The sequence below is a fragment of the Schistocerca americana genome, chromosome X, assembly GCF_021461395.2.
Source record: "Schistocerca americana isolate TAMUIC-IGC-003095 chromosome X, iqSchAmer2.1, whole genome shotgun sequence".
Lineage (NCBI taxonomy): Eukaryota > Metazoa > Arthropoda > Insecta > Orthoptera > Acrididae > Schistocerca > Schistocerca americana.
The window spans coordinates 941,138,079-941,158,444 of NC_060130.1; the positions used below are offsets into that span (position 1 = coordinate 941,138,079).

The 20,366-nt window shown below is 38.2% G+C and overlaps 1 protein-coding gene across 4 annotated transcripts in view; it reads left to right on the top strand.

The window, feature by feature from the left end:
* LOC124554847 (serine/threonine-protein kinase stk11-like) overlaps nucleotides 1-20,366 on the top strand; it is a 108,328-nt gene that overhangs the window by 83,916 nt on the left and 4,046 nt on the right. For 2 of the 4 annotated variants that reach the window (XM_047128508.1, XM_047128510.1), the window contains one exon: nucleotides 722-893. In XM_047128508.1, coding sequence (XP_046984464.1) covers nucleotides 722-769 — 48 coding nt within the window. In that variant the 3' untranslated portion in view covers nucleotides 770-893. Of the gene's footprint in view, nucleotides 1-721; nucleotides 900-20,366 lie in introns of those variants that run through there. The other 2 variants (XR_006968472.1, XM_047128509.1) reach the window with 2 other exon arrangements.

Here is a 20,366-nt window from a genome sequence, read left to right on the forward strand (position 1 = left end):
AACAGTTACCATGGTAAGCAGTAGCTTGGTATCACAGATACTGTTATTCGATTTCATATTAGTCAGTGCAGGCATCCATTGCTATTTAAGCACATGGCGCAATTTTAAAAATTATTCTGAACACAGATACTGCTAATAGAGCACTTGAAATCCCGTGGGAGCTTGTTATGGTGCAGTATTTATCAAGGTCTCATCTGCTCTACTTATATCCTTTATTTTTAATTATTAACCAGTGGAATGGTGAAAGATGCAGACATGCATGTGAGTTTTAGTAACTATTATTAAATGTATTTTGTATTAACTTCTGTATGTTATTGGAATGTTCATTTTATCTTGCAGAGACATTACTATTGCCCATCAAAACAAATAATATTTTTCATGTTGTTGCTTGCTAATTTTGTGTGTGTGGTGCAAGTAAATGTATATATCTGAGGTCTGGCAAGCTACAATGTTTTGTGCTATAAAATTGTTCTAAAATTTGGAATCCCCTCACTGTATGCAGTGTTATCACATACATATAATACAGTTTACTAAAGAAAAGGTATTCCAATACTGTAAAAATATACTAATTGAAAATGTATGAATTTCCATGTTTTTGAAAAGTAGATACTTGAAATTAATTTTATGTATTGTGTGCAGTCTACTGTACCTCAGTCTTGTGTGTTTTAATATGTCATTAACAAACAGTTATTTATCATACATAAAAGTGTTCTTTTTGTAGAGGAACGAAAGCAGCAGCAGCAGCAGCAAGAGACACAAGGACAGTTGAGACTGAATGCATCAGACTCTCATCCACATGCTGGTAGCGGTGGAAGTAAACGGCGCTGGAGACGACCAATCTCGTGTATTAGTGTAAAAAAATTTCCCACTTGTAAGCAGTCGTAGCACCTCTTCTATTCGTAAGTAGTATGGATCTATGTATGCATATGTGAGACATTTGAACTGTCTATATTTAACCAAAACTATTGAAATATTGATCAGCTGTGCTTCTGATTGCCTTCAATGCGATTAATGATGGTGTCAATGATTATTAAATGTGTGCACATAAAATTCCTTCTATTCTGTTGTACTTTCTTAATTTTAAATGTAATCATGGATTTCGTCACATCCAGAAGATGATCTAATTAAGCTGTAATAAGAAGTTGAGCTAACACGGAAAGTGCTTTACATGTCCATAACATATGTGTTCTGTGGTAAGTAGTATTTCTAATGATAAAGTGACGTGCTGTGTCGTATATTATTCTCACTGGGTGTTGCACTGAGATACATTAGATTTCCAAGCAGCAACCTGAAAAACGATACAGATAATGAAAAACGTAACTGATGACTAAATAATACCATAAATTATCTCCAGCAAACTAGAACTTGATTTGTTTTAAGGTCGGTCTAGAGTGAAATTATTAATATTTATGTGAAGTTATCCTCATTTTCTCAGAAACTGCATTCTTGTAATACTTTGAAGGCCAGGGATGTGGTGGCCTCTACTGTGTCGGAGGAAACTGCTGTGGAAGACCAGGAGGTAATACCACCTCCTTTGCTGGAACATGGGTTGAGAGTGGTGGTGGTGACTAGAAGCAGACAGTGGACCACTATTAAGAAATCCGTAGTTCAATTAGACTTACTAATGTTAGACTCAGAGGTATGGCAGCCACTGGAGCAAGGCCATCACTCCTGGGATGCCGCAGTGGGCCACAGAATTCACAGAACCTTTGTTATTAGGTACTCCTGGGCACACACCTGCATAAGCAGCACCACCCACTGGAGTAAGCAGGATAGCCGTAGCTGGCAGAGGCAGTGCACTGCAACCAGTAATGACAGCCCTGTCCAGGTTGCTGGTTTGCCTTGGATCTTGGAATACAGTGCAGGGTAGGAGAGTACACGAACCATAACCCCCCCCCCCCCCATGTCAATGACAAAGATGTATGCCCATCCTAGGTGCTGATCAGTGTTAATGCAAGCCTCTAGGAAATGGTGCACAGTGACAGACTGGGCTGCCACCAGCTCAGTGTGGAACAGGTGTCCCACTAGAAAGGTGGCAGTCAGCAGGAATTAGGCACCCAGAGAGAGTCCCCACAGTATGAAGAGACTAAGTTGTCTGCATATGATCCTTAGCTCAGGCGTTGCCTGCCACTACTGGAGATGAAGTCCTTGGTAGATAATTGGACACTTCATCTGGCGTTGCAGCAGTCGCCATCAGAAAGTCAGCAGCTGACAGAGACAGTGGTGGTTGGCATCATGTACACACCTCAATAGGTCATGTACAGAAAAGTCAGCAAGCATCTGAGAATAACTAAGCTCATCTGCGGTTGAGGATCTGTTTTGTGTCGGGGGGGGGGGGGGGGGGGGGTGTAATTATTGGAGTCTGCCAGCCAGAGTACTTCTGCAACAGCGGCACTTTCACACTGGAAGAGACAACAGGCCCTAGCAACTGGGAGTTACCATTGGGTTGCAGTGAATTCATTTGTTCTGTTCTACTCAGTAGTGAAGCCACTTTATGAAATAGGGGAAAAGGGTAATGTAGACAATTTTAGACCTATTTCTGTGGCATCAGTGTTTGCTAAAGTTATTAAAAAGTTTGTATATACAAGGGTAACTGATCATTTCAGTTCACATAATTTGCTTTCAAACATGTATTTTGGATTCAGAAGTGGCATTAACAACTGAAAATGCTACATTCTCTTTCCTCTGTGAGGCTCTGTATGGATTAAATAAAAGGTTGTGAATGCTGAGTGTCTTCTTCGACTTAACTAAGGCTTTTGATTGTGTTGATCACAAAATATTACTGCAAAAGTTGGACCATTATGGAATAAGGAGTTTAGTTCTCAACTGGTTCACCTCTTACTTTAAGAATAGACAGCAGAAGGTCATTCTCTGCATTGTTGAGAATGGCTACAACATGCAGTCCTAATAGGGAACAGTTGGGGGGGCGGGGGGGGGGGGGGGGAGGGGGATTGTCCTAGGGCTCAGTGCTGAGCTGCCATTGTTTGTTATTTATATAAATGATAGGCCTTCTAGTATTACAGGTCATTCTAAAATATTTCTATTTGCTGATGATGCCAGCTTGGCAGTGAAGGATGTTGTGTGTAATATTGATGCCGGCCGGTGTGGCTGAGTGGTTCTAGGTTCTTCAGTCTGGAACTGTGCAACCGCTACGGTCGCAGGTTCAAATCCTGCCTCGGGCATGGATGTGTGTGATGTCCTGAGGTTGGTTAGGTTTAAGTAGTTCTAAGTTCTAGGGGACTGATAAGCCCAGGTGTTAAGTCCCATAGTGCTCAGAGCCATTTGAACCATTTTGCAATATTGACACAGTTTCAAATAGTGCAGTTCAAGACAGAAGTTCATGGCTTCTAGAAAATAAATTGATGCTAAGTCACAGTAAGACTCAGTTTTTACAGTTTATAACACACAATTCAACAAAATCTTACTGCTTGATTACACAGAATGGGCATATGATTAGTGAGACGGAACAGTTCAGATTCACAGATGTTAAGATAGATACTAAGCTGTCATGGAAGTCCCATGTTCAGGATCTCATTCAAAAACTAAATACTGCTTTACTGACCATTAGAACAATATCGAAAATAAGTGATAGCTCACCACAAAAAGTAGTCTACATTGCATATTTCCATTCAATTATGATGTAAGGCACTATTTTTTGGGTAACTTCTGATTCAAAAAGGGTATTTTTGAGTCAGAAACAGGCAGTTTGAGCAATATGCGGTGCCAGTTCATGAACCTTTTGTTCACCCACATTCAGTAGACTTGGAATTCTGATACTGGCCTCTCCAATACCTATTTTCTTGAATGATGTTTGTTGTTAACAATATAGACTTATTCAAAGGAGCTATCAGCTTCCATTCAGTTAATACTAGGTGGGAAACCCAGTCTTCATTTGGAATGCACCTCCTTGACTCATGTCCAGGAAAGCATGCAGTATTCTGTTGCATTCGTTTTCAATAAGGTGCCACAAGAATTCAAAAATTTTAGTGGTAATCCACACACTTTAAGTCAAAACTGAAGAGTTTCCTCATAGCTCACTCCTTGTATCCTTTTGAGGAACTCCCCAAAAAATTAAAAAATTATGCTAATTCCTTTGTTACGTTCTTGTTTAAGTTTATTTTAACTTAAGGCTTGTCATCTGCATAGGGTTCACATATGTTTCATTTTATCCGTTATTACTATTCTGTTATAATTTCATGTACTGGCTTGTTACATGACCGTGGAGTCTTCGTCCTCAATTTGGTACTGTGGAACATGACCTATATCATCATCATCATTTAAGACTGATTATGCCTTTCAGCGTTCAGTCCGGAGCATAGTCCTCCTTATAAAATTCCTCCATAATCCCCTGTTCAGTGCTAACATTGGTGCCTCTTCTGATGTTAAGCCTATTACTTCAAAATCATTCTTAACTGAGTCCAGGTACCTTCTCCTTGGTCTACCCCGACTCCTCCTACCGTCTACTGCAGAACCCACGAGTCTCTTGGGTAACCTTGCTTCTCCCATGCGTGTAACATGACCCCACCATCTAAGCTTGTTCGCCCTGACTGCTACATCATTCCCAGTTTTTCTTTGATTTCCTCATTGTGGATACCCTCCTGCCATTGTTCCCATCTACTAGTACCTGGAATCATCCTAGCTACTTTCATATCCGTAACCTCAACCTTATTGATAAGGTAACCTGAATCCACCCAGCTTTCTCTCCCATACAACAAAGTTGGTCGAAAGATTGAACGGTCCACAGATAACTTAGTCTTGGTACTGACTTCCTTCTTGCAGAAGAGAGCAGATCGTAGCTGAGCACTCACTGCATTAGCTTTGCTACACCTTGCTTCCAGTTCTCTCACTATGTTGCCATCCTGTGAGAATATGCATCCTAAGTACTTGAAACCGTCCACCTGTTCTAACTTTGTTCCTCCTATTTGGCACTCAATCCATTTATATCTCTTTCCCCCTGACATTACTTTCGTTTTGGAGACGCTAATCTTCATACCATAGTCCTTACATTTCTGATCTAGCTCTGAAATATTACTTTGCAAACTTTCAATCGAATCTGCCATCACAACTAAGTCGTCCGCATATGCGTGACTGCTTATTTTGTGTTCACATATCTTAATCTCACCCAGCCAGTCTATTGTTTTCAACATATAATCCATAAATAATATGAACAACAGTGGAGACAGGTTGCAGCCTTGTCTTACCCCTGAAACTACTCTGAACCATGAACTCAATTTACCGTCAACTCTAAGTGCTGCCTGACTATCTATGTAAAGACCTTTAATTGCTTGCAAAAGCTTGCCTCCTATTCCATAATCTCGTAGAACATACAATAACTTCCTCCTAGGAACCCGGTCATATGCCTTTTCTAGATCGATAAAGCATAGATACAATTCCCTGTTCCACTCATAACACTTCTCCATTATTTGTCGTAAGCTAAAGATCTGGTCCTGACAACGTCTAAGAGGCCTAAACCCACCCTGATTTTCATCTAATTTGTCCTCAACTAATACTCACACTTTCCTTTCAACAATACCTAAGAAGATTTTACCCACAACTCTGATTAAAGCGATACCTCTGTAGTTACAATCTCTTCTGTTTCCGTGTTTAAAGATTGGTGTGATTACTGCTTTTGTCCAGTCTGATGGAATCTGTCCCGACTCCCACGCCATTTTAATTATCCTGTGTAGCCATTTAAGACCTGACATTCCACTGTATTTGATGAGTTCCGACTTAATTTCATCCACCCCAACCGCTATATTGCACTGCAATCTATTGACCATTTTCTTCACTTCCTCAAATGTGATCCTATTTCCATCATCATTCCTGAATGACATATAAAATAGAAATAAAATAAATACACTGAACAGCTAAAGAAACTGGTGCACCAGCCTAATGTTATGTATGGCCCCTATGAGTTTGCAGAAGTGCCACAACATGACGCAGCATGGACTCTTCTAATGTCTGAAGTAGTGCTGGAGGGAATTGGGAATTGACACCATGAATCCTGCAGGGCTATAAGGGGGTGGAAATTTCTGAACAGCATGTTGCAAGGCATCCAAGATATTCTCAATAATGTTCATGTCTGGGGAGTTTGGTGGCCAGCTAAAGGAGTGTTCCTGGAGCCACTCTGTAGCAATTATGGATGTGTGGGGTGTCGCATTGGTGTGCTGGAGTTACCCAAATCTGTCGGAATGCACAATGCACTTTAATGGATGCATGTGATCAGACAGGATGCTTACGTACGTCTCATCTGTCAGTCATATCTAGACATATCGGGTGTCTTGTATCACTCCAGCTGCACATCCTCCACACTATTACAGAGCCTCCACCAACCTGAACAGTCCCCTGCTGACATGCAAGGTCCATGGATTCATGAGGTTGTCTCCATACACGTACACATCCATCCGCTCAATATAATTTGAAATGAGACTTGTCCGACAAGGCATCATGTTTCCAGTCATCAACAGTCCTATGGCAGTGTTGATGGGCCCAGGCAAGGCGCAAAGTTTTGTGTTGTGCACTCATCAATGGTACACAAGTGGGCCTTTGGCTCTGAAAGCCCATATCAATGCTGTTTTGTTGAATGGTTTGCATGCTGAATCTTGTTGATGGCCCAACATTGAAATCTGCAGCAATTAGCGGGAGTGTTGCCCTTCTGGCATGTTGAACAATTCTCTTGTTGTCGTTGACCCCGTTCTTCCAAGATCTTTTCTTGGCTGCAGCGATGTCAGAGATTTGATGTCTTAATGGATTCCTGATATTCACAGTAAACTTGTGAAATGGTCATATGGGAAAATCACTACTTCATCGCTACCCTGGAGATGCTGTGTCCCATCACTCGTGCACCGACAATAACACCACGTTCAAACTCACTGAAATCTTCATAACCTGTCATTGTAGCAGCGGTAACCAAACTAACACCTGTGCAAGACACTTGTTGTCTTACATAGGCTTTGCTGACCACAGTGCTGTATTCTGACTGTTTGCACACCTCTGTATTTGAATATGCATGCCTATACCAGTTTCTTTGGCACTTCATTGTATAAAGGGGACATGAACACACTTTCCTTCACATATCCCCACAAGAAGAAGAAGAAAAAAAACTCATGGGCTCATGTCTGGTGATCTTGGAGGACAAGAATGTAAGGCAGTGTATTGGAGTCCTAAGTGCTCCTCTATCCATTGTTGAGGCAGAGTGTAATTGATAAACTGACCTATGTTGTGCCAGTGTGGTGAAGCTCCATCCTGTTCAAAAACAGTCATCAGAGTCCTCCTGAACTTTTGGAAAAAGTCAATTCTGCAGCATTTGAAGATAGCTCATTCCAGTCCCTATGTTTACCTAAAAAAAAAAAGAAGGGACCATGCACATTTTCCCATGAAAAATGGCACAAGAAACATTCATTTTAGGTGAGTCTCTTTTGTGCTCAATAATGTCATGAAACTTCTGGAGTCCCCATATGTGCACATTATGTCAGTTTACTTTGCCACTAACATGAAATTTTACTTCATCACTGAGACTTAACTGTGGTAAAGATGTATAGTCTTCCACATCCTCCAGCAGAGCATTACTGTCATGCTGTTTACTTTTATCATCAACCCAAAGAACTTGCACTAATTATAGCCTATATGGTTCATAGACCTAACAACAGCTTAACACTCACCAGTTGTATGAGGCCCTGCCATGTCTCTGCTTGCGTGGCTATTAGACTTTCATGGACTCCACTCAAATGTTTGCCGAATTCTTTCCACTGTATCATCAGAAGTGCGAAGTCAACCTGGACTCGTTATGTTTGCACAAGCACCCTGTCTTCAGATCAACAATACCAACAATGAATTTTTTTTTTGGATGGAGGTGGATAAATGCCAAAACAGTGACAAAAAGCACACTGGACCAAAATCACTGAATCATTCTTTGCAAACTGTAGCACATAAAATGCCTTCTGTTGAGTGGGTGCCCTCTCACTTCTGACTGGCTGCAAACTGAGAAGATGCATTGACTGACATCTAAACACAGTTTTCTGAAACTTTATGCTATGTCCATTCAGACAACACATTTCTTTTTTTGGCATGTCTCGTGTATTGTAATTATTATCACCCAGAATAAGGCCATTCTTTTTTAAACACTCTGCATATTACTGCCTTGAAAATCTCAGTTATATTATTTAAATAATTTTTGTTCCTTAATACTGTCTGCTCATTTAAGATTTTTTTGTGGCATGTAATCATATTAGCAAATATTTCTGGCTCTTCTAATAAGTTAATGATGCCTCCTTTGTCTAATTTATGCAGCATTTCCATATGGTTAGTAACATTACCAAGGCAGAGCTTGTGGGTTGTAAGATGTATGCCTAAGGCTGCTGCGTTATTGGGGTTTGAATGTTCTTTGATCTTTGTTGGCAGTCTTCTCCCTGTCTGGCTGATTTACTTTTTCTCACATTGTACACATTCTATTTTGTCATAAATGGAATCACGTTATATGTTATGTTGTAATGTAGTACCTATGTTGTTACTAGTCTGAAAAGAAACAGTGATATTTTTTGTTAAATAATTGTTTAATTTTAGCTGATACCTTTCCATAATAAGGAAGAAAAGCATATGTAGTGTTACTTTACAAAAAATAAATGATAAAATTATTTCCTCTTTATCGGTCTTCTCTTTAGCTTTTATTTTTTATTGTATACTCTGTCAACTATCTGTGTATCATACCCATTTCTTTACTGTAGTGTTATTTAATGTTCAGCTGTAATATCATTTGACAACAGCAACCTAATAACCGTATCCAGCAATGCATGGGAAAAAGCATGGTTGTACATAAAAGATTTGCAAGAGACATTATGTGTAACGACATCAGTAGTAGTTATCTTAAGACATTGATCTGGTGTCTTCCCTCATTTGTCGGTATTCTTAATTCAAGAAAGTTAATCCCCCACCAATTTTCTTCTGTTTCACAAATAAATATTATGGTATGGTGTGTACTGTTAAACAGTTGATGTAAGTTGTGTATATCATTAGTGTCACTATGCTAAAAGATAATGGTATCATCAAAATACATTTTGTAATAATTTATGTTTTTGACAATCTCAGATTTGCTATTTAAGATCTTATTTTCAAAGCTACTCATAAAAATATTAGCAAGGGTACCTGCTAAACAGCATCTCGCAGGTAAGCCGTCTGGTTGCATGTAGCGATCTCCATTGACAATAAAAGATTTCTGAGACAGAATCAGGGTAAGGAGCTCCTTTATCTCCATGATTTCTGGGATACTTACTATGTTGTATGTAATTTTTCTTAACCAGTTCAATTGATTCACTGACAGGAACGTCTGTGTATAAATAAACCACATCAGATAGACAAAGTGTAGCATTATCTGTGTAGGAAGGAAGGCGGAAGATAATGTTCAATGTCCCATTGACATCGAAGCTAACAGAGATGGAGCACAAGATCAGATGCTTAGATAGTGGCAAGGATGGGTAGGGAAATTGGCCATGCTCTTTCAAAGGAACCATCCCAGCATTTGCCTGGAGCAATTTAGGGAAATAATGAGTAACCTAAATCTGGATGGCCGAACGTAGGTTTGAACCATCATCCTCCTGAACGAAAGTCCATTGTGCTAACCACTGTAAACATTATCTGTGATCTTATTGTCTTTTAAATGACGAATCAAGTTGTTGGTGTGTCTAATCATATATTTCCCCTGAAAGACATAATTTTTGGTGATAACGTGATGAAGTTTTTGTATGTAACCTGAGTAAGTAAGCTGGACCATCAATGTAATTCACAATTTGCCTGAATGGTGTACCAAATTTATGGATTTTATATTGGAATCTAAACCTTGAGTGTTAAGAGTTTAGAACCAGATAATGCTCTTTTTTTTTTTTTTTTTTTTTTTTTTTTTTTTTTTTTTTTTTTTTTAATAAAAAACTAAAAAAAAACTTCATTTAGCAAGTTTGTATATTACGTATGCTTTCCTTTATGTCTTTCTGGAAATATTGAATAGAGTCATTTTATAACTTGTAAACGTGATTTGTATCAAAGAATTCTAATGTTCTGCTAATGGATTTTGTACATACTGACAATGGAGTTACCTTTGCCTGCTTCCAAGGGTAATGCTTGCTCGTCAACAAGCTCAACATTTATGCTCTTTTTCAAGGAATACTCTTATCTACAACGTTTATGTTTACCATTGTCTTCTGGAATATGTTGCCTCATAAATTTTGCTACTTTGCTAGATATAATTTTTTTCTGTGCCAAATAACCTTTAAACTTTAGGTAACTTTGTTCAAGCAGTTCATCATTTTATATTTTTACCATTTACAGCAGGGCACAAGTTATATTTAAAACCTTTTTCTAACTTTTTAACTTCAGCATTGAGGAAGTTTGTCAGTCAAATTCACCACTTTCTCATATTTTTTTTTTTAGTTTGATTAAAGTCTTCAACCTCTTAATAGACTAAATTAAGACTTAGCAAATCCAGTGTCTTTGCTAATAACATGGGCCCTATAAACATACTTTATGACTTATATGGGCTGTGTGGGAAGTATTTCCCACTAACTGTATTTCGTTACTGCATTTCTGACAATATGTGTTACCACTTCTGTACATTCCTGGCATCTAGTGGTAGTCAGTTGCCCCCAGCTGTAGTTTGTTTGTCCTGAAATATAGCTTTCAGGGCTATGGAAAGTATATATCCCACCAAATAACAATGTTTTAAGGGTTCTTGGGAAGTATGCCTACCATCAAAATGGTTTTGAAAGGGTCTTGGGAAATATACTTATCACAAAATTAGTCTGTCATTTGTGGTCCTTACTTCCAACTTAGGGCTATTCCAAAGCTTTTGGGAATATTTCCTACCACCTCTGTATGTACCTGATGTTTCATGGAAGCACACTGTACCAGCTGTATGAAAACTGCTACAATAATCAGTTTCTGATTGTCACTACTGTCGTCAAAACACATTACTTTGCTTCTGCAGTATATGTTATCGTACCATGTGTCTAGGGTTGTTTTCACATTGTGGTAAGCTTTAACATTATTAACAAATATAATTAGAAAATTAGTTTGTCATTTATTGTTTGTCTTACAGTTGTTACCATTTGTATGAAAAATATCAAAGAAACACATCTATAAAAAGAAATCCATGCAAGAAGAAGCATTGGAGTTGCTATTTTCACTACCTAGCAACTCTGAAAATTCTAAAAAAGTATGTGATGGTGATTCAAAAGGTGAATTCATTTCAGACATTGTGCTGGACCATAAGCTACATTTGTTTCCACAGCTTCATATCATTAATAGTGGAAACAGTTCCAGCACTATATATGTTCAGATTTCTAGTGATGTACCATAAGTGTAGAAGAAGAGGCATCAACTGAAGAGGAATGATTACGTGAAACTACTGTTTTTGACTTGCTTGACATTGCTACACCAGGAGAACCAGTTGTCAACTGCTCATTGACAAAACACAGCATGGAGTGGGACTACTACCTTTCTGTATTTACTACTGAGATGCTAGAGCTTGTAGTCCAGCGGACAAATATGTATGCAGAGCAACTGAGACAAAAACGGCACTTTGGTTACTCAAACAACTGCACAAATATATCTGTAGATAAGTTACAAGCCTGGACTGGAATGAATATCTTGATTGGTATTGTTGTGTTGCCAAGAGCAGTACACTACTGGAGTTCAGAACCTGCTTTAAGTCAGCCTTATGTATTGAAGCCTGTGACATGCAAATGTGCCAAACCCACACGGGAAACTATTCACATAAATGTCAATAGGCTGAATCCTCCAAGAGGGCATCCAAACCATGATAAAAATCATAAGGTCTGACCTCGTATAACCTTTCTGAACAACACAATTCAGTAAGATTATACCTTTCAAGGGACATTCATCACTCAAGCAGTATATGCCTTTGAAAACAATCAAATGAGGATACAAAGTGTGGCATTTAGTGGGTTCAGAGACAGGCTGTGTCACAAAATTTAATATTTACACAGGAAAGTCAGATGGTGGTTCTACAGAAAATTCTTTGAGCCTGTAGTCATTAGCCTGACCCAAGACATAGTGTGGTAACATTTGCCAACTCCTTCACCACTGTGAATCTAATGCAAATGTTGCTGAACAATTGTATCTATTCATAAAAGAGAAATGCACCTTGAAAAGAGGAAAATTTCAGTTCCAATGCAAATGTGCTTTTATGGCTAAAAAAAGGATGGACACCAAACCTGTCATTATTTTGACAACTTCAGACGACCTTAGAGGCACCGTACTTATCTTGAGGAAGAATAAGGATGGTACTACCAGCATTATTACTTGTCTAACAGCAGTAGCAATGTACAATGATATATGGTGCCCCACAATATGCCTCACGCCCAAGATTCAAGTAATAATGAACAAACTAAACAATAATAGAAAACAGAAATGTTAAAAAAATATAGTTGCCTGTTTATAAGAGATACTGGGAGTGGTGACCATTGGCATCCAGGCATTGCTGACTTTGTGTAATGACGTTACCAGCAACATGCTGTAATTCTACAGGCCTGAAGTTGTTCATTTCTCTAGGACTATTCTGTTTGAGATTGTCTATTGTGTGAGGATTGTCAGCATACACTTTGCTTTTTAGTGTGTCCCATAAATAAAAATTGCATTATGTTAGGTCTGGGGACCTAAGGGCCAGATGCCTCTACTGACAAGTGTGTCTTAAGAAAACACATTGGTAGTGTGGGTCATACTTCGGTTGGATATGTGAGTGGTTGCACCATCTTTTTGGAATACTGCATACAGCTTCTCTGCATGTGCAGTGCATCTGGCACTGTTTAAAGTGTAATTGAAAAATGTGGGGCCAGTAATGTGCATGCTGGACAACGCACACCAAACACTCTTCTTCTCTGAGTGGAGAGGTTCTTCATGCAGAATATGTGGGTTGTCCTGTGACCAATACCTGCAATTCTGGTAGTTTATGTAGCCTGACAAATGAAACCAGGCCTCATCTAACATGAAGTCAAGCAAGGCTTCCAAGTAACTGTTAGCAGTTGATGTTAACAGCCAGTTACAATAACGAACTCTCTTTTTTTCCTGATTGTCAAATTTCAACCCCTGCACCACATTCACTCGATAGACTTTTCATTTCATATCTTTTAGTATGCAGTGTATGAGCTATGCCAACCTGCTGTGATGACCTCCTTACCAACTTGCTGGGACTTTTCATAATGTCCATGCAAATTCACCTGTAGTTCCAGGAATCCTCACTGTTGATCACCTATTCCTCTGCACATTTTGTACAGATCCTAAAGCCTTCCATTTCTTGCACAGATCTTGAATAGTGCTGGCCTTGGGGAATTTCCCATCAGGAGATACTTTGCTTGAAACATTACATTTCTTGATGGATGCTGTCTTCATATATCACTCCACAATATCAATTTGCTGTTCTAATGCAAACTGCTACATTTCTGTAACAACACAACAATACAAGCTTCTCACAATAACTGACGCACAACATTTGAGATGATGTTGCCTCTTCACAAGCAATTCGCCTGGAGATGATTAACCAGTACATGAGGCATACAAGTTTTATGTGAGACACCCTGTATAATGGGAAGCGCAGATCACTTCAATCAACTTAGAGAACATTACGCAGTAGGGCAATGTTCTCGTAAGTGTTAGCATCAGGTTCTTTACTTCCTACAAAACATGACTATTCTAAATGCCTTTATATTGTACAAAATTAATAAAGAGCAACAAGAATACAAAGATCAATTGTACTTTAGATTATGGCTTGCAGAACAGTTAATTGATGGCTTCCCATCTTGCACAAAGAAAAGCCTGTCCAGTAACCATTCTAACAAAGAACAACACTGTACTAGATCTTGTTTGACTGGCAGAAGAAGGAGATCATATGTTTGTTTTCGAAAAAACATACTGATAGTGTCAAAAATTTTCTATAAAAACTCGAGACAAGAAAAGAAAAGACACTTTGCTGTTCCTGCAAAGTGCCCCTGTGTACTGAAATATGCTTCTGCCAGTTTCTTGAATTACGACAGTCATTTGAACATTTCTTTGATTTCTTTGAGAAAGAAATATTACTTGCATACAGGCATTAAACTGTTCACATTAAATATAAAAACATGAAATATAAATATTTTTGAAATAAAGTAAAATAAAAACACATTTTTTTTTTTTGCCCCCCCCCCCCCCCCCTTGCAATGGCAACACATAACAACTCACAAAAGGGAAATGAAAAATCCATTTGCCACCACAGTTTAATATCTTACAAGGTGCTATGATGATATATGTACCATCATAGTTTTTGGTCCTAAATCAAAAATAAATAAAATTATCAAAAAATAAGTATAGTTAATTCATTATAGTTCTGATATGATACCAAAAAATTATTGACGCAAAGTCACTACAAAAACTGTGCCTGCAAAAGGGTTAAGTCTCATGAAAACCACATCTTGTACCTTAATTTTCACACATTCAATTGTAGACATAATATGCAAAGCAATACAATTTTTTATGTATGTGATTGCTGCAATACATTTGGTTAACTTCAGCTTTGTAAGTTAGTACATGAAAATCAACTGTTGTGCTGTGCTCTGCAAAAGATCAAACATGTTTTCAGGTGACAGTTAATTGCAGAAATATAATTTGAGAAATGCATAACACAATTCTGCGTTGTCTTATTTATTACAACCAGGTTCAGTCCTCGACCTTCATTCAGGTAACTGTATCAACACAAAGCAAAGAAAACACACTGTAGGAACGGTGAAAAGCAAGACAATGTATAACCAACTAAGTGTAATGTGTTACATAAGAAAACAATACAGACTTCACATTTCATGCGTAATTCCATATACGAGGAACTTTTCAAGTACTCTCAGATTTACAATGTACAGCCAGAGGAATAAAATTTTCAAAACTGAAATGATGTGGCCTATTCAGTGGCAGAGGAATAATTGGATGCTACTATTCTAGGTGTGACCGAATTAGGTAAGAGACATACATGAGCAAAGTAATAACATACCAATGATACAAACCTGGCAACTAACAGATCAAAATAAGTAGTACCATACAATAAACCTATTATAAAACAGACATGAACAAAATGTTATGACGGTCACAACACATACGGGAAAGTAATATTAATATCACAGTATTCCTCCCCCTCCCCACAGCACTGACAATTGTCAGAAATGTTGTCAAAATGTGGTAATGTTTTAAAAATATGTGAATTGCAACGTACTTCTCCAAGCATAACATAGTATCATTACACATAACAGTAGTGTACCAAATCAATGACAAGAATTATTGTAATCACTAGGATAGAAAAACATGAGATTTGTGCAGAATAATGATACAACACTAAGCAATAAAAATGTATTACAATCAAATTCAGAGTCAGGAATATATTTCGCACGTCCCTAATCTGTCTCAAGTTTAAATTGCAAATACAATGCATAATGTTGTAAAGTATGAGAAATGGGAGGTACAAAGTAAAAAAAATAAAAAAACCTGAAAAACTAGTAAGCAAATAATAAATATATATATTACTTGACCAATTTTCAGGAAAGGGACAGTAACTAAATATGTTTTAGTTGATGCAAGAATAAGGTAATTATTACACATTCTAAATGAACAACAAAAGGAGTTAATTTAAGACTTTAACCCCTTAGGAAAACAATCTGTGAGCTTGAGGTGTACTAAAAAATAGAGGTGGTAAAAAACATTTCCAAAAGCTGTAGGATACCCCTAAGTTGTTGGTAAGTATGCTTGCTAAGGACCACAAAAGACATTAATTTTGTGGTAGGTGTACAATGGACTACCACTATATGCCAGTAGTATACAGAAATGAGAAAATGTATTCTCATAAACACAGTAAAGGAATACAGTTAGTGGGAAGTATTTCCACAATGCCCTATGAAAGTGTTAAGCAGGAACTTTGAATCAAGTATAGATGGGAGACTACTTTAAACAGATATGTTTGTATGGCCCACTTGGTATTAGCAAAGACATTATATGTTCAAATAAGGTCTCACAAAGACATTATATTTGCTAAGTCTTAATTTAGTCTATGAAGAGGTTGAAGACTTGAATAAAACTTAAAGATAGAAAATTTGATTATGCAGTTGTCTCAATAGAGGTAATGGTACATCTGATTTTTGGTTTTATGACAAAGTGGTGAATTTGGCTGGCATAAATTTCTTCAGTGGTGAAGTTAAAAATGTTAGAAAAAGGTTCGCAGTATAACTTGTGCACCAATGTAAATGGTAAAAATATAGAAGATCACTTACCTGTACAAAGTTAGCGAAAGTTTAAAGGTTCTGTGGCACAGAAAAATAGTATATTTAACAAAGTAGCAAAATTTATAAGTCAACATATTCCAGAAGACAATGGTAAACATAAATGTAGCAGCTACGAGTACTCCTTCATAAAGAGCATAAATGTCAGTCTTGCTGAGGAGCAAGCATTAGTCTTTAAAATAGGCAAAATTAATTCCATTGTCAGTATGTACAACCATGAATATCTTAGCAAAACATTAGAATTCTTTGATACAAATCACATTTACAGCTTACAAAATGGTTCTACTGAATGCTTTCAGAAACGCCTAAAGGAAATCATATATAATATACAATTCTTGCTATATGATGTTAAAAAAAGCATTGTCTGGTTCTGAACCGTAAACCCTCAAGGATTAGCTCCCATTATAAAATCTTTGAATCAAGTACACCATTCAGGCAGATTGTGAATTACGAGGGCAGTTCAATAAGTAATTCAACACTTTTTTTTCTGAAACAGGGGTTGTTTTATTCAGCATTGAAATACACCAGGTTATTCCCCAATCTTTTAGCTACACAACACTATTTTTCAACGTAATCTCCATTCAATGCTACGGCCTTACGCCACCTTGAAATGAGGGCCTGTATGCCTGCACGGTACCATTCCACTGGTCGATGTCGGAGCCAACGTCGTACTGCATCAATAACTTCATCATCCGCGTAGTGCCTCCCACGGATTGCGTCCTTCATTGGGCCAAACATATGGAAACCGACGGTGCGAGATTGGGGCTGTAGGGTGCATGAGGAAGAACAGTCCACTGAAGTTTTGTGAGCTCCTCTCAGGTGCGAAGACTTGTGTGAGGTCTTGCATTGTCATGAAGAAGGAGAAGTTCGTTCAGATTTTTGTGCCTACGAACACGCTGAAGTCGTTTCTTCAATTTCTGAAGAGTAGCACAATACACTTCAGAGTTGATCGTTTGACCATGGGGAAGGACATCGAACAGAATAACCCCTTCAGCGTCCCAGAAGACTGTAACCATGACTTTACCGACTGAGGGTATGGCTTTAAACTTTTTCTTGGTAGGGGAGTGGGTGTGGCGCCACTCCATTGATTGCCGTTTTGTTTCAGGTTCGAAGTGATGAACCCATGTTTCATCGCCTGTAACAATCTTTGACAAGAAATTGTCACCCTCAGCCACATGACGAGCAAGCAATTCCGCACAGGTGGTTCTCCTTTGCTCTTTATGGTGTTCGGTTAGACAACGAGGGACCCAGCGGGAAAAAAACCTTTGAATATCCCAACTGGTGAACAATTGTGACAGCACTACCAACAGAGATGTCAAGTTGAGCACTGAGTTGTTTGATGGTGATCCGTCGATCATCTCGAACGAGTGTGTTCGCACGCTCCGCCATTGCAGGAGTCACAGCTGTGCACGGCCGGCCCGCACGCGGGAGATCAGTCAATCTTGCTTGACCTTGCGGCGATGATGACACACGCTTTGGCCAACGACTCACCGTGCTTTTGTCCACTGCCAGATCACCGTAGACATTCTGCAAGCGCCTATGAATATCTGAGATGCCCTGGTTTTCCGCCAAAAGAAACTCGATCACTGCCCGTTGTTTGCAACGCACATCCGTTACAGACGTCATTTTAACAGCTCCGTACAGCGCTGCCACCTGTCGGAAGTCAATGAAACTATACGAGACGAAGCGGGAATGTTTGAAAATATTCCACAAGCAATTTCCGGTTTTTTCAACCAAAATTGGCCGAGAAAAAAAAGTGTTGCATTACTTATTGAACTGCCCTCGTATGTTGACAACACAGGTTACTTACTCAGGTTATGTACAAAAACTTAATAACTTTATCACCAAAAATTATCTCTTTCAGGGGAAATATATGATTAGACACACCAACAACCTGATCTATCATTTAAAAGACATTCAGATCACAGATAATGCTTACAGTGATTAGCACACTGAAACTGCATTCGGGAGGATGATGGTTCAAACCTGTGTCCAGCAAATGCTGGGATGGTTCCTTTGAAAGGGCACGGGTGGTTTCCCTACCCATCCTTGACACAAAAAAACCAAGCATCCAAGCTTGTGCTCCACCTCTAATGACCTTGATATCAATGAGACATTAAACATAATCTTCCTTTCTTCCTTCACAGATAAGGCAACACTTTGTTCATCTGATGTGGTTTACTTATACACAGATGTCCCTGTCAATGAATCAATTGAACTGGTTAAGAAAAATTGCATACAACATAGTAAGTGTCCCAGAAATCATGGAGATAAAGGAGCTCCTTACCCTGATTCTGTCTCAGAATTCTTCTATTGTCAATGGAGATTGCTACATGCAACCAGACGGCTTACCTGTGAGATGCTATTTAGCAGGTATCCTTGCTAATATTTTTATGAGTAGCTTTGAAAATAAGATCTTAAATAGCAAATCTGAGATTGTCAAAAATATAAATTATTACAAAATATGTATTGATGATACCATTATCTTTTAGCATAGTGACACTAATGATATACACAACTTACTTCAACTGTTTAACGGTATACACCAATCCATAATATTTATTTCTTGAATTAAGAATACCGACAAATGAGGGAAGACACCAGATCAATGCCTTTAGATAACCACTACTACTGATGTGGTTACACATAATGTCTCTTGCAAGTCTTTTATGTACAAGCATGCTTTTTCCCATGCATTGCTGGATACGGTTATTAGGTTGCTGTTGTCAAATGATATTACAGCTGAACATTAAATAACACTGCAGTAAAAATTCACTTCCATACATTAGTACCTCTTAGTGTTGTAAGTTGTTATACCCACATTCTGTGTCACGTATACAAGGGCATGCTAAAAAGTAATGCCTTGTTTTTTTGCAAAAACATTTACAGCTTTTTAAATATAACAGACATTACTAACATTCTACATCTTCTTTCTTCATGTCTATATATTTGCATCCCTCTGCTGCTAGAGAGCTCCAAATTGTAGTGTGTAACATGGTGGTGTGTAACATGCTATAATTGAGTTTAGGATATGAAGAATCCATCCACACATGGAATTCCTTCTACTTCAGCATAACAATGTCAGATCACACTTAAGAACTGCAACATCTGCAACAATCAGACACTTTGAGTTCACTGGCATCAGTCATCCCGCATATAGTCTCAACTTGACCACGTATAATTTTCATCTGTTTCCAAAACTTTCAAGGACCTCACTTTGCTAGTGATGAAGCCATGCAAGGAGAGATGAAGTTGTGGCCCCATCAACAAAGTCAAAAATTCTACAGTGACATTATCAACAAACTGGTCTCTCATTGAAAGAAATGTGTTCATCAGCTGGATGACTATGTTGGGAAATAAATATGTAGTTATAAAGTATAAAGGTGTAGAATGTTAATACAATTTGTTTTATTTAAAACACTGTAAGAGTTTTTTGCAAAAAAGACAAAGAAAGAAAGAAATTCACAGTGCTCTCATTTTTATACACGAATTGGTTATTTCAGAAACCACATCTGTGACTCTTTGCAGTTTTGGGATTATACGTGCATTCATAGAGAGCATACTAAGACACATCTTTTAACACAGGAAACATTCATTGCAGCACTTCTAAAACTATGAAGAAAATCTAAGAAGTTTCTGGGTAGTGCAGAAACAACATATGTGAGGCACTTGTGCTCTTTTGTTGCAAAGGGAAATAATGTTTTCATTGTTGGTTCTCCTGACTTGCGCCATGCAAGTGCTTACAAAATGTAGAGGTTGGTAGTTTCTGCCTTACATTGCTGAGAAAGAGGAGCAAGAGTTTAAAAGATATCTAACTGTAAATCTGATGCAGAATTTCCTTTCAGAAAGAAGGGTGTGGTGAACAATGATAAATATCAGAGAAATGTAATTAGAAATGCCAAAGTTGAAGGAATATCTTAAAACTCGTAAAAAGATAAGGAAGTGCCTGGAAGGGTGAGAGATACTTACTCGTGCAAATTTGCTGATAAACACTATTCAAACAAAACCAGAAATGAGATGTGGCGTTATCTTTATTCACTGGAACATGCAAGATATATATTTACAGAGTCT